At 40.2% G+C, this 13,851-nt stretch overlaps 1 protein-coding gene across 2 annotated transcripts; it reads right to left on the bottom strand.

The window, feature by feature from the left end:
- Window positions 1-1,278: 1,278 nt before the first annotated feature.
- On the bottom strand, window positions 1,279-8,911 carry CD7 (CD7 molecule). Of its 2 annotated transcripts, none has more exons than XM_067308269.1 (4): window positions 8,706-8,911; window positions 3,386-3,733; window positions 2,819-2,949; window positions 1,279-1,791 (listed from the first exon to the last, which is right to left on the bottom strand). In XM_067308269.1, exons 1-4 carry the CDS (start codon window positions 8,776-8,778, stop codon window positions 1,681-1,683), a joined length of 663 nt encoding a protein of 220 aa, XP_067164370.1. In that variant the 5' UTR covers window positions 8,779-8,911; the 3' UTR covers window positions 1,279-1,680. The 2 variants fall into 2 exon arrangements, with proteins under 2 accessions (XP_067164370.1, XP_067164369.1); XM_067308268.1 differs by lacking the exon at window positions 8,706-8,911 and adding an exon at window positions 6,457-6,742.
- Between the last annotated feature and the right edge of the window lie 4,940 nt (window positions 8,912-13,851).

Below are 13,851 nucleotides of genomic sequence, written 5' to 3'. Positions count from 1 at the left end.
GTCAGTAGTGGTGAGGTCTCATCTCCTATTTTAGATCTAGCAAAACCCAGTAACCCTCCCTCCTAGTGACTTGGTACAAGACACTGTTGAAAGGATGTGCCAGCCTGCACAGCACTGCCCATTTCTTCCCTGTCATCCTTTTGCATTGTTCTCTCTTCAAAAAATTTTATCATTGTTACTATGAAAAGACTTCAAGAAAGTATTTTCATCAGAGATTAATTTTAAAATGAAAAAAAAGTAGATTATCTAAAGAGAAAAATAGATACTATACTGCCTATTGAGGTGTTGTTCAGGAGCAAGTTACAGGGCATTTGCAAGAAGCTGTTAAATCACTAGACCTCAGCAGAGTTGGCTGCGCACACCACCAAAAGCATGAGTCTCCTGCATGCCTGGATGAAGTCCAGCTGCATACTCTCATAAGCCACAAACCAGCCCTGTTCTCTCTAAAAACTTAACAAACATCAATAAAGACAAATTCTACTCTCAGTCCTGCCCCAGAAACCACAAACCACCCAGTCAGTCCTGCAATAGGACCTCATAACAAGTCAATTTTATATTTCTCTGGGCCTGCAAGATTGTAAGCTGTTGACTTCCCACAGCTGACCCAGCTCTGCAAAACCATACTTCCTTGGAGGAAGCTGTAGCTTTTCCTTTAGCTAGAGGAGAGAGAAGCTCTTCCTAGCAAACTGTTCTAAGCCATTACCAAATGAAATGTAGGGTTTTTTTTTACTTAACTTATGTTTTTGATAAATTCCCTTGTTAAGAGTGGTTTTGGATCAGACTCATCCATGCCCAGGTTAGAATTCAGGCACTGGTTTTGTCCCAGACTAGTTCAACCTGTATTGCACAGTATAAGGTCACTGAGCTGGAGAAATGCATTCTGCTGTGTAGTTTTAAGACATCTCGAATCTGAGACAACACCATCATGTCGCGAATATTTCTGCTTTTCCACAAAGCTATCTTGTCTCAAGCCCCCAGATCTAATCATTTTGCAGATCAACACCTCCACCAACCATGCCAATTTCTCTGAGAAGGGCAGTAATTTTAATCATTTTTGTGGCACCCTTATGAACTACAAATAGTTAAATCCACGTGTATCTAGTACTTCATCTGTAATACTGCACTCTGTCAGAAAGGTTCTGAATTCTTTTCTGAAGAGATATCTTTACTTTAATACTTGAGTAGTTTTAGCTATCTGACCCCTTTGGCAGATTCACATGGATTCTTGAAAGAACTGTAATCCATTCAGCTGTAGATCCATGGCATGTTATTAAACAGGCCTGTCATGGTCTTCCCGAACACTTCCCAGAGCTCATCACCAGAACTCTCCATCAATTCCACCTCCCTGAAAGGGTTATTTATCAATTAAACAAGTACATATATTGCATCTGGCCAAATTTACAGTTCAACAGTACTGCTTTCCACACTGCACTGCAAACACGCCTGCAGGGTACCTGCATCTATCTACGTTTCCTGTACATAAAAAAAGAAACAAATGGTATTTCACAAGTGACCAAAAGAAGAGGAAACAGCGCTTTGGCAATGAAGCAGATAAATCTTTTCACAAACAAAGGTAGATGATAGCATTTTCAATTCAACTACTGCATCCAGTTGCTAAGGCAGCTCTGAAAGACCTGGAAAGGAACTGGTGATCCATGCGTGGTTCCAGCTAGCAGAAGGTTAATTGTTATTGCAATAAGTGTTAGTTCTGACCAAGGTGTTACGTCTAGAACTATAAGACATATCTTCATATACCGCACTTGGTTTGCTTTTCTGGAAATATTTCTTCATCTGCAAAACAAAGCAAGCAGCCATTCAGAACTGAGCTTGAAAAGACCTCTACCAAGAAGCAAACTTACATTTTAGGATTCCAGATGTTGGAGGTAGAAATGTATTTTTTAAATTCTCAGTGAGGTCTTAGACATGTGGGTGGAATTTGATGACCTGATCACTGAACTTTGTACCTGTCCATCATACATAATTCCACTAAAAGTTCCTTCAAGGGTTGCAAGTATCTGTAGCCCCAACACAAATAATGCTTAACCTTAAACTATAGTCTGTTACTGATAAATGTAAGGGACCAAGTCCCACAAGGACCCTTGGTTTTGCAGAATGATGTTATACTGCTTTTTAGTTGTACTGAAACCACGGTGGAGGGATAGCATAGAAGCCTGGCCAGTCATATCCTGTTCTGTGAATCTGAGTGATTTTTATGGAGAATAAGGGTCTATCAGAGACAAATAATTCTGGGCACTTTGAGGAAAATGGATGCAAGAAATCCCAGTAAAGGAAAAAATTTCTTAGTCAACTTTTTCTCTAGAAAGGGGTAGTGATGTACTCCTAGTGCTACCATCAGACACAAGGCTGTTTCAAGACTTTGTGTTGTCCTTGAATTCCCTGCCAAGCATTCTCTTACATCTATTACAAGATGGCTATAGACAGCTCCATCCCGATTGAAAAAAATGAATCCTAACAGAGTAGTGAGTTGCCTCTTTAGGAAAATACATACAGGAACAGAAACTGGCTGCACTGTTGGCTGCAAAGCTTACTTGAGGTTCATTGTCAAAAGACAAACAATATCTCCTCATTTACTAAAAGTTACAGAAGCATAAAAAGACACAGTCTTTACCTCCAAGAATTTACATGAAACATGTGGCTAAGGGGAAACAATACAAAGCCATGATTCCTTAGATTTTTTCAGGTGTTTGCCTTTTTTTTTTTTTTTTTAAACAAACAGTATCTTTGGCTATGATTGAAGGGGCTCCTATTCACTGAATCCAGATTCTGTTGTGCTTTGGCATGGAGACAGCATACTTACATTGACACGGTAGAAGACAAAGCATACCAGCGCAGAAAACAGCAGCACCACCGCAATGATAAGACCATAGAAGATCCAGGAATTATTGCTGCACCCTGTCTGCTCCATTTCTGCATGTGGAATTATATGATCTATTTTCAAACATAGACAAAGCCTTGCCATAGTGAATAATTTCTAGAAGACATTTATGTCACATTAAGGTCACAGAACTGATGCCAAAAATACTGATTCATTCCCTGAAACAAACAGATTATTCATAGACACACTACAGTGTTTGTTGTCCACTTTGACTTTTTTTTGTAAGGTGCTGAATTACAGGAAGTTTTTCCTTTTTTATTTCCCCTCTGGTAATACAAGGCAGGTAGAAACATGAGGCCTCTTTATGTGTCCTAGTACAGCAGAGCACAGAGGAGCCTGAGCACACTCTCCAGACTTTCTCAAGTATTGGAAGAAATCTAGCCATGGATTAGTGCTCTGCCTGGCTGGATTAAAGTTCTGCAAGCTTTTTCTCCATCTTTTCATTTATGCCTATAGTTATCTATGATTAAACAAGCAAAAGTATAGTACCTTTAACCAGTATCATGGTGCCACTTCCATTCAGTGAAAGGACAGCGGAATTTTTAAGCACTCCAACACATACATATATGTCACTGTCATTTTTCTTTAGGTTGTGCAGAGTTATTACTAATGTCTTCTCTTGCTTTGAATACTCCAAGCGATTTGCAAAAGCGGGAAAGATAGTTGAAGTATTCTGCCTTGAAACATATAACACACTTTCAGGTTTCATGTGAGTCTTGAACAAGAAGATCCCTTCTTCTTCATGTGAGCTTTTCAGTGAACAAGTAATGCTGATAGACTGGCCTTCCTGAACACTGAGCGAAAGCGGTGACTGTTCAACAACTCCTTTATTTTTAGCTAAAACCAAGAAAGATTAAGGGTTACCACATACATAACAGTGCATTTTAACAAGGGAATACATACAGAAGTCAAAGACAGAAAGAACAGACCACAGAAATTCAGATATAGTGGGCCAATATAAGTCTGAGGATATTTCTCCGAATGTACTTAAAGAGGCTGAAGCAACCCAAGGGACATCAACAATTACTTTCCAAAGCAAAGGAGGAGGGCAGAGAAGGCTGGAGAAGCACAGATGCACAGTTTTACTAAGCAGCACAAGGGAAGCTCAAGGAATTCAGACAAACCTGAATACCTGCAAAGGGTTCAGAACATCTAAATACTTAAATGATTAACTGGTTAAAGAATAGCCAGCACAAGTATAGCAACAACGTGCCATATCCAAATGATTTTGCTCCTTTCCCTGAGAGTCTGAAGGAATGACTAGAAAAGAATACAGAAGACAAATCATTTTCACTGACCTGCAATAGCTGCACTACATTTTATCATGAGCAAAACAGGAGAATGTGTGCTAGATCAGGGGCTCCCAGCTCATGAGATGGTAGTTCATTAGCGGAGGGACTACAAGGTGCAACCAGAGCGTGGCAGTCGTGTTTGAAGCAGCACAGCAGGGCCAAAGCAGGAGGAACTGAAGGAAGATGGACAAAGCTGTAGATGTGAGGAGGTATCCTGGGGAGCCGGAGGCTGAGAGGGCTCTGCTGCATGCTTCCAGTGCAGACAACAGATGAGGAAGAGCTGAGAGCAACTATAGCTTTGACACCATGGTGTATCCCACTCCCTTCGTCCTCCCACTCAAAAAACACACCCCGTAGTCCTTAGCTGTACTGTCCGTCCGGCCTCTAGTTTCTCCCTTCGCCTCCTAGTCACTGCTTAAATAAGTTGAGGGCAGCCTTTACACACGTCTCGAGAAGACAGCTGTACATCAGCACACTCTGGAATACTTTGCTGCCCCAGGAACTGAAAGTAGGGCTGACTGAACAATTTCACCTGGTTATAACTAAGGAGCTTCACCTACTTAAAAAATATATATACATATATATATATACACACATATACATATATATATGTGTGTATATATATATATAAACACACACATGCACTGAACTCTTCTAAAGCCACAGAGTTTTATCAGCTTGCCTGTGAGACATGCATCATTGCTCTCTTTCCCAAGTGAGATTAAGCTATAGAAAGACCTGGGAACTACTGATCTGGATGAAATCGTACAATGTGGTGCCATCAACATTGCAAATGGTCTTCAAAAGTAGTTATTATTGGCTTGCTATTCAACAAGGCATTTCACTAAGTTCCTCTGAGGGCATGCCCTGTTCTATTTGACATTATCACTAACACATGGATGAGGTAACAAAGACAGGATTTATCACCTTTGTATAAAACATAATTCTTGGAAGGTTGCAAGCATTTCAGAGAAGAGGATCAGAATCAAATATAGATATATGATAATTAAAAAAAATAATATGGAGAAACACTCTGAAATCAACAAGATGAAAATCAGTAAAAATGTGTGTAAAATACTAACTTCAAAGAAAGAAATCAAATGCCCAAATATAATAAAGGAGACTTGTATAAGCTGAAAGAAACCGAAAAAATGTTTGGGGTCTGTAACACAATGCTTACTGAAGCTACTGAATCTAACTCAGTGAGGCAAAATAGAAAAATCTCATTTTGGGCTGTACAACAGGAGAGAAATCTCTGAGGCATGAGAAAGGATGCTTCTAACCATGACAAACTATCTTCAGCAGGATGACTGAGTCCCATTTGGCTAACACACTTTGAGAAGATGTAGGCAAACTGGAACAAATTCACAGCCAGGTGAGAACGATGATGAGAGGTTGAGAAAACAGTCAAGAAGTTTGAAAAAGAGAAGCCTAAGGGAGGACATGATCACAGCCTTCCTAGATGTAAAAGACCATTACTGACCCAGCAATCAATTAGTTTGTGCATGCCTTGGGGACAGGAAAGGAAGAAAACCCTGTAATTTTTAGTAAAGAGGTTTCAGGTTAGACAGTCTCATGAGAAGGGTATGTATGTCTGGGAGTAAGGTGCCACAGGATGTTGTGGGACTCAACGCTCTTCTAAGGCAAAAAAAGTAAAAGAAAAAAAAAATCAAGAGAGAAAAATTCTTCCCCTTTGGGAAGAATTCTTCTTGTTTTGGCCCATTCTTCAACTGTCCGTCAAAAAAAAGAAAAATACTAAACACTGTTAAACACTAAACTGCTAAAAAAAATAAAATCACCTGTACCCACTGATGCCTAATTCACAAATCCTGCCTAGCACCAGCTTCCCAAGTATTATCAATCTGTCATTCAAGATGGAATAGTAAAAACAAAAGAGATTTGCAAAAACTGCCATCAAAAAAGGCTTATTGCTTTGCTTTTTATTCGTGAAGATTTGGCTGATTGTTGTGAAAACATCTGTGGGTCCTCACAGGTTCCAGACTGTTATCACAACCTCTGACTCATGTGAAAATCTGTAGCTAAGATCAAACTAGTCTTGAATTCTAGGGGTTTTCTTGGTACTCTTCTACTTAAAGTGGTTTCTTCATCTACTCAGGGAACAAACTCCTTCAAATTAGTACATTATCTGAACAGACATATGTAAAGTTCTGTAAGACTCTCCCTCCTACCATATTTTTAATCCATCTTTGTTTTAAAATATATACCTGCATTTATTCATTCATGATATAAAAAGTGGAACTTCAATACCTCTCACCACTACCATGGTTCTCTTCCCATCCAGCCTTATGTAATTGCCTTCTTTTATAAACTTGGTGCAAACGTAGATATTGGCATCATTTTCCTGTACATTGTGCAGAGTTACCCTCAGACTTTTTCCTTCGTTTGAATAGTTGATGCGATCAGCTAAAGCAGGAAGGATAAATGAAGTGTTCTGCCTGGAAAGATACACCACATTGGTCGGCCGTATACTAGTCCTCAAGTACGTTCCCTCTTCATTTTTTGAATTTTTCATAGAGCAAATTATGCTGATAGAATCTCCTTCCCAAGCACTGATAAAGTCTGGTGAATGTTCAAGAAATTCATTTTCTTCACCTAAAATAAAAAATGCAAATACAACTACAGCATCAGAGCTTTTCTTGATCTGTAAATATCAAAATAGCTTGCAAAAACAACTACTACTCAGTCAGGACAACAGCCCTGTAAGCCTGGAACTTAGTCTTGCTATCCTATATATATAGTTTCCTGGCTATCCTGAATCTTACGGTGTTTTTGCTTTCATTCCCATTGACCTGTGCAACTCAACATCTCCCCAGAGCTTAAAAAGCCCATGCAAAAAAGAGGTTTCTGTCAGTCAAGCAAAAAAGTTAGTCTGCTCTGTAGTTTCCCAGTATGATCCTATAGCTCTCAAAATGAAAGCTTTATGGAACTCAGTCCAATAATTGGAACTGCTTGAGGATTTAAATCTGGAGTTCAAAGTGATCACAAATAACAGAGAATGGAAGAAAATTACAGATTAAAAAAAAAAAAGCAGGTTTTAGCAACATCAGGAAACTGGAAAACATAGTCTGTTAGGAAGCGAGCTGCAGAAGGTATAAACACTCAGTCTGTATTAAGACATAAAGGTATAAAAAGGTGTAATGAGACCCTCAGAGTTCTTTAATGACCTGCGAATCAGAAGAAACTGAACAGAAAGTACTTATGGAATGAATATTAGGAATAGAGAGATAAAATGGGAAACACCTAAAAGAAATTGCAACATAAGCAAGAAAATAAAAAGGAAATACAGAGCATTGTATATCTTGGAAGAAAATAGTATAGAAAGGGTTGAATAATTCAGTGTTCACAAAGCGGATTAGTGATCCCCCCATCCTTACTTACCAGGTTATTTTAACAGGGGAACAAACACAGAGGTTAGACACAGAAATACAAGGTCATGGGAATCAACAAACAGCAGGTTGGTCCAACTTGACCAGCCGTGAGTATATTCCTCCTCTATCATTAGAGAAGGAGCTAAAGCAACCCCAGAGTGGTCAGCAATTGCCTCCCAAAGGAGCAGAGGAACAGGGAGGAGGAGAAGACTGGGGAAGCACAGTGCGCTCAGCCTTAACAAGCAAACAAGGAAAATCCAGGGAATTCAGCTCTTCCAGCCTCAAATTAGTAGTTCCAAGCTGACCATGCTTAGGTGATCTAAGTAAGAACCTGACTAGTTAACAGCAAGCAGCCTGCAAAGAGTATAGAGCTGGTCATTTAAAAAAAATTTTTTTTCCCCTTCAAACACTCAGGGTAAAAGTTCAAGAATTAGGTTATATTTGCAGAAATCAGTAATGAATCCTGAACAACCACTAACTAAAGAATGGCAAAAACATTAATAATAAACATTCCCAACAGTTTTCCCAGCATCTGCTTCTCAGGCATGCTGATTTGTAGATAATATTTGTTTTTCAAGTCACCATCCTTTCCAGGTATTATCAAGGCAAACAGAGATTTGAAGTCAACGGGGAAAAAAAGGGCTGACTGACTGGAGATATGTTTTTCCTCAGACTGTTCTCCTCAGAGATCCACACTGCTTTCCCCAAGCAAGTCCCCAGCTTGTCCTCTATCAATAGCTACAACAGATACATATTTATAGTCAGGTTTTATTATGTCTTCAATGATCCTGGCCCTAGTAAATACCAACATTCTTTTTTTCCTGTAGTGGGCTCCCCATGTCAACCTTAACAATACAGATATGATTCAAAGAACTCTGACTACTTCTGCAGAGAGTAATTTCTGAGCAGAAAAGAATGTTTCTGAGCATAAGAAATTTTTTTGCATTTTTTTTCTAAAAATTACAATCTAAAGTTTCAAAGAATGTTTTTCAAAGCTCTACCTGGTTTTGCTAGCAGTGATTTTGCCAGGAACCTGTTTGAGGCAGTAAACTAAGAAAGGAAAAAAAAAAAAAAAAAAAGAAAAAGAATGAAACTTGTGAAATGGAATAGTGGCTCTGCTGTACGTACCATTCAGGCCTGGGAAGCACAGAAGAACTAGAAAAAAGAGAGCTGTAGTTGGGAGAGGTGATATCCACGGCATTTTCAAAGATCTTTTTAGTTCTTCTCTATTACCTCGCTGATGGATTAAAGACCTGAAGAAAGGGTTCGGTGCCAAGAGTTGGCCTGTTTTCTTCCAGCTGCATGAGCTGCTCTGCTAGAACATGTTAGCTCCCTCTCCCCTGCAACTCACTTCTCTTGTCTTACTATCACAGCGGATGTGAAAGAGGGGAAAGACAAAATATACCTCTCAAGAGAATGCTGTCTTGAGTTCACACTTAAAACGCCCACGGTTTCCTAACACTGAACCCTGGAGGCAGAATTAGAAAGTCAGCTCAGAGCACCCAAGTTCCCTTTACAGTCAGTTGAGGAAAGGTAGGTGCAAAGCTGCCCTTCCCAGTGCCTGAGTCAGGTAATGACCTCCGTGTTGCGACCATACGGGAAATTCAGGCTCCCAGCACACTCCCCACAGTCTGACAGTGCTCCTGCAGGCTTAGCAGGCTGCAAATAAGAAAGACTTACCACAGGGTCATTACATGAAGAGAAACTAAACACTGGCTGAGGAGCCAGCACGGACTAGTGCTGTTACTGGAACTGAAGAGCTTTCTTGGAGGTGAGTGCAGGGCAGTGCAACATGAAGAGACACGAACTCAGAAAGCCCCTTAAGATCTTAGCGAAGGATTTCTACAATTAGATAACCAGAGAGAAAGTAATCCGCTGTGTCTGTGCAGGCACAGCGAAGTTGAGAAGCCATGGGACGTTTTAAAGAACCCAGAGGCTGAGGTGTCTCCTTTTGATATACAATATGGGCTGGTTTTACTAAATTCTGGATTTGGGGATGGCATTCTCTGTAAGGAGCAGATGGATGAGAGGTACTCCCTTGCTTCAGACAAGCCTTAAATTATCATCCAAAGCTGCTCACAAAACTGCATTTTGGCAATGACAATCTGCACATTCTCCAAGTAACAGCATGGTACGTACCCTTCAGCATGCCCGACGGCTTCACACTTAATAACATACTCTGTAGTGCCTGCAGTAGCACAAGAGCTATACACCACCAGCAAAAGGAAATAATCTTCGATGGGGTTCGCATCTTAGTCTCTCCTTGATACGATGAAGAACACTTCTTGCAGCAACTGTTCTGGGTGTGAATGTACAGGGAAACAAGGGTGTTCCCAAAGAGTTTCTTGCATGCTTGAAAGCTTAGAAATTTCATCAAGTATTGTTAAAAAACCTGAAAAGAGGCCTGAATTCCATCAGCTTGTGAAATTAGCTTTGAACTAGACCTGCAAAGGCTCACTATTGAATACAAAAGGAGATGCCAGGAGACATCTCTTATTCATGGTCTTTGCTTTTGCAATATTTAAGAAATGAATCATGACACTAATCCTGGATTTTTGAGTTTTGGAATCACGTGATGGTGATGCTTTGCTGTTGTGATAGGTATAATACCACAGAACAAAAATCACTGAATTAAAATAACGATCATATGTCATTTAGTGAGTCAAGCTACTCTAGGTCTTTAATATATTTTTGTTCCATAAGCAAATATTTGACTGGATACATTTATTCATAAAAATTCATATAAAACAACACAATTCAATTGCTAAGTGCAAATAGCATAGATCTTTAAAGCTATTTATGACAGTTTTTCCTGAGATGGGGGATGAATAGTTTCCACCCGCAGAACACAATTCAGAAGAAGGGGCAAAGTGAAACAGTTGTTAGCAATGCCACAGCATGACCGAATCTGCATGATCATCAGTAGAAAGATACAACAGACATTAAGGCAGGTGTGCCTGTGTGAGCCACACAAGACAACTTGCCAGCTTGGGACTGATTTATTTAACCTACCATCACTGGTACACAGGTGTCCGTAATGTTTGTTCCCAAGACATGACCAGCTCTTTGGCCCCAACTGGTATGAAGAGAGTAGAAATTAAATCTGTACATCATTAAACCCGAATCTCTCAAGTTAGTACAATGTGAGTTCTCAGCTATCACTTTGCCCCCTTTTCAAATAATGCAAAATCATATTTATATGAATAAAAATAGTGTAATCATCTATATATACACACACATATATACACACATTTATTGTTCCCGTTAAAAGATCACATGAAAGAACTCCCATGACTTTCAAATTTAAGACAGCATTTTTCCAGATACGGAAAAAACAACATATACATCAATAACTCTGCTGAAGCATAGTATACAGCTTGACTGTGTAACAGGGAGCATCTTGTACTTCCTGAGAGCACCCACAGTGATGACTTACAGCAGAAAAAAACCAAATGCATGGTAGTTACAGGGGAAAATGCACACTGAAGAAAGAGCACTGTTACAAAACAAATCTCAACAGAAATTTGAGAAGAAATTTGAAAGACCTTTTAAACTGTTGAGGTCAAAACACACAGTAAAAGGCAGGCCCATACCTGATTTGTGTACTCCTTTCCCAGGCTATAGCCATAGCTATGCTAGTTCCTCAGGACAGATGCTGTTAACACAAATCAGCCTCTTCACAATCCCTTTTGAACACAGTCTTACTCTGCCGAGAGCTAACAGCAATCCTGTTCTGGAGAAAAACAGGAACTGCAATTGTGCTAAGGAGCTGTATAAGGAGGTAAAGGCTCTTTTCTTCTCCCTCTAAATCCTTGCACAGTCTGGGCCCTTTACAGGCAACCTTAGCTTTGGCTTATTGAGTAAACATTAAAACATGCATCATGATATAAGACTTCATAACTGAATCTGTCCAAATGACATACTTAAGATTATCTTAGACCAGCAGGAGTGCAAAGCACTCATGGGGAAAAATAACGATCGAACACCAGTCTCCTGTGCCAAACAGCCAACTTCAAGCACAGAGGCTTTTCTGTATTTCTAAAATTAATAAAGAATATGTTTTTGTCTGTCTTCTATTACGAGCTTTTCAATTTAGGTTTAATTGTGGCAAAGTTCAGGAGTCTCACAATATCCCACACAAATCTTTGAGATTTCCTGCTGAAAGTTGCAGTCACAGGTTTATGGCTAGGTGAACCATGCAAAAACAATTCAGCTAATATTCATCTCAATTTCATGGATCTGCTTCTGCAATTGTGGTGCTGCTCATTTTTGCTCAAAAGTCTGATAGTTTATGAATAACGCAAGCATTTGAGGATTTATTCAAATCAAACATGAATGACAAATCTTCTGAAGATCACATACTGCCTGTGAACTACCAAATGGGGATCTCTGAACTTGATTTGCCAGTCAGTGTCTGCATGCAGTATACCCAAACCTGTCTTCAGATGGAGAAATACTGTGCTCTTTCCTGACACTGGAATAGAGCAGATACAGCAACGTGCCTACCTTTCCTATTTGCTTGAGTTACTATTGAAAATGTCCAACATGAAGATTCCCAGCCTTATGATCTTATTTGCCAGGAGATTGACAGAATACATTTGTCCAGCCCGGGAGGGGCCAAAGGCCCCACAACCCAAAACCATTTCTGAGGGAGCTGGATATGACCCTCCCATCCCCCCTGCACAGGACCAAGTGCACAGAGCAATTGCCATCAGTAGCAAATGTTTACTCTGCAAGATTTAAACAAACCCGGTCGCCTGTACAAACTGTCTGCTTGTGTAAATCTCAAGACCACCTGGCAAGTAAAAGTTTAAGACTATGTCAGTGCTACTGTGTTACGATATAGAAGACATGCACAGAGCATCTGCCTCAGGGTTCAACGCACCCTTCTTGAACATAGATAGATTGTTCTGAAGAATTTCAGATGGACTGATAGTTTCAACTGCAAAAATCTTTGAAAGGATTCAGCTGGTTTAAAACTGTGCTATTGAGCCAGTTGCACATCTTGCAGTGACTGCAGTTTTCAGTGAAGTCGCAGAAGCTGTCAGGAGCTCTCGCATTGTTCACGAAGGCCTGGAATCAGGTAACTGCGACAACCACAGTCCTCAGTGAATGCATGGAATCACAGAATTACAGAATGGTTGAAGTTGGAAGGGACCTCTGGAGATCATCTAGTCCAACCCCCCCTGCTCAAACAGGGTCACCTAGAGCACGTTGCACAGGATCATGTCCAGGCGGGCTTTGAATATCTCCAGAGAAGGAGACTCCACAACCTCTCTGGGCAACCTGTTCCAGTGTGCTGTCACCCTCACAGTAAAGATGATTTTCCTCATATTCAGATGGAACTTCCTGTGTTTCAGTTTGTGCCTGTTGCCTCTTGTCCTGTCACTGGGCACCACTGAAAATAGTCTGTCCACAAAAGCACTAGAAGTATATTTGTAAAAATTACTGAGATTTTGTATAAAATTCATGTCTATTTCTTCAGCTGAGGGCTGCACTTCATCACTGAAGAATATGCTGCTGGTATAAAGGCTTGGTTTTTTTCCTCATTTACATATGGTTTTTAAATAACATTGAGGTTTTCCATTTCAGGATCCACTGCATCACCAGTATCATCACCTGCAGAATTGAATGAAAAACACCTGGCTACCAAAGGCACAGCTTGATTTCAGTAAGAGTTTGTGCTTGGGCTTGGAGATCTGGAGCGTGAAGTCCTCAGAGCAGCAGCACTGTCCATGTGCTGTTGGACCAAGCATTGCTCTGAAAGCTGAAAGACTTTGTCTCCTAGGCCCAGGGAGTTCCCAGTGTCTCTGCTGAAACTCTCCCTTGGTTTTCTGTGGCCTGTAAGTCTTTGCCTTAAAAGGGTGGCAGGACAGGCCTGAGAACTTCACTGGGTGTTACATCTCAGGGCAGGATCGCAGCAAAGTCACTAACTGTAAATTTTTACCTATTTCACCAAAGCTCAAGGTTATCTGAACTGTTGCAACACAATGATATGTCTTAATAGTGCAACTGCACTGAGACTACAGTTGTGTGGTCTTCACTGGTTTTTGCAAGCATGTGTGCAAATCACATTTTTCACAAATGGCTATGTGTTTCATCTAACTGTAGATATTTAAAAGTCTCAGCTTATTATCATTGGCTTCCTTTATAGGAACCAGAGAGAAACAGGCACCTTCACAGGGCAATTCATCTGTCCCTCTTAAAACATATTTTAAGATGAGATTAATCACCTTCAAGACAGCTGTTGGTCTCCATTCACTAGAAAGGGAGC

The sequence above is a fragment of the Apteryx mantelli genome, chromosome 19, assembly GCF_036417845.1.
Source record: "Apteryx mantelli isolate bAptMan1 chromosome 19, bAptMan1.hap1, whole genome shotgun sequence".
Taxonomy (NCBI): domain Eukaryota; kingdom Metazoa; phylum Chordata; class Aves; order Apterygiformes; family Apterygidae; genus Apteryx; species Apteryx mantelli.
Note: the sequence above shows the minus strand (reverse complement) of the source record. Positions and strands in the feature narration are given on the sequence as shown.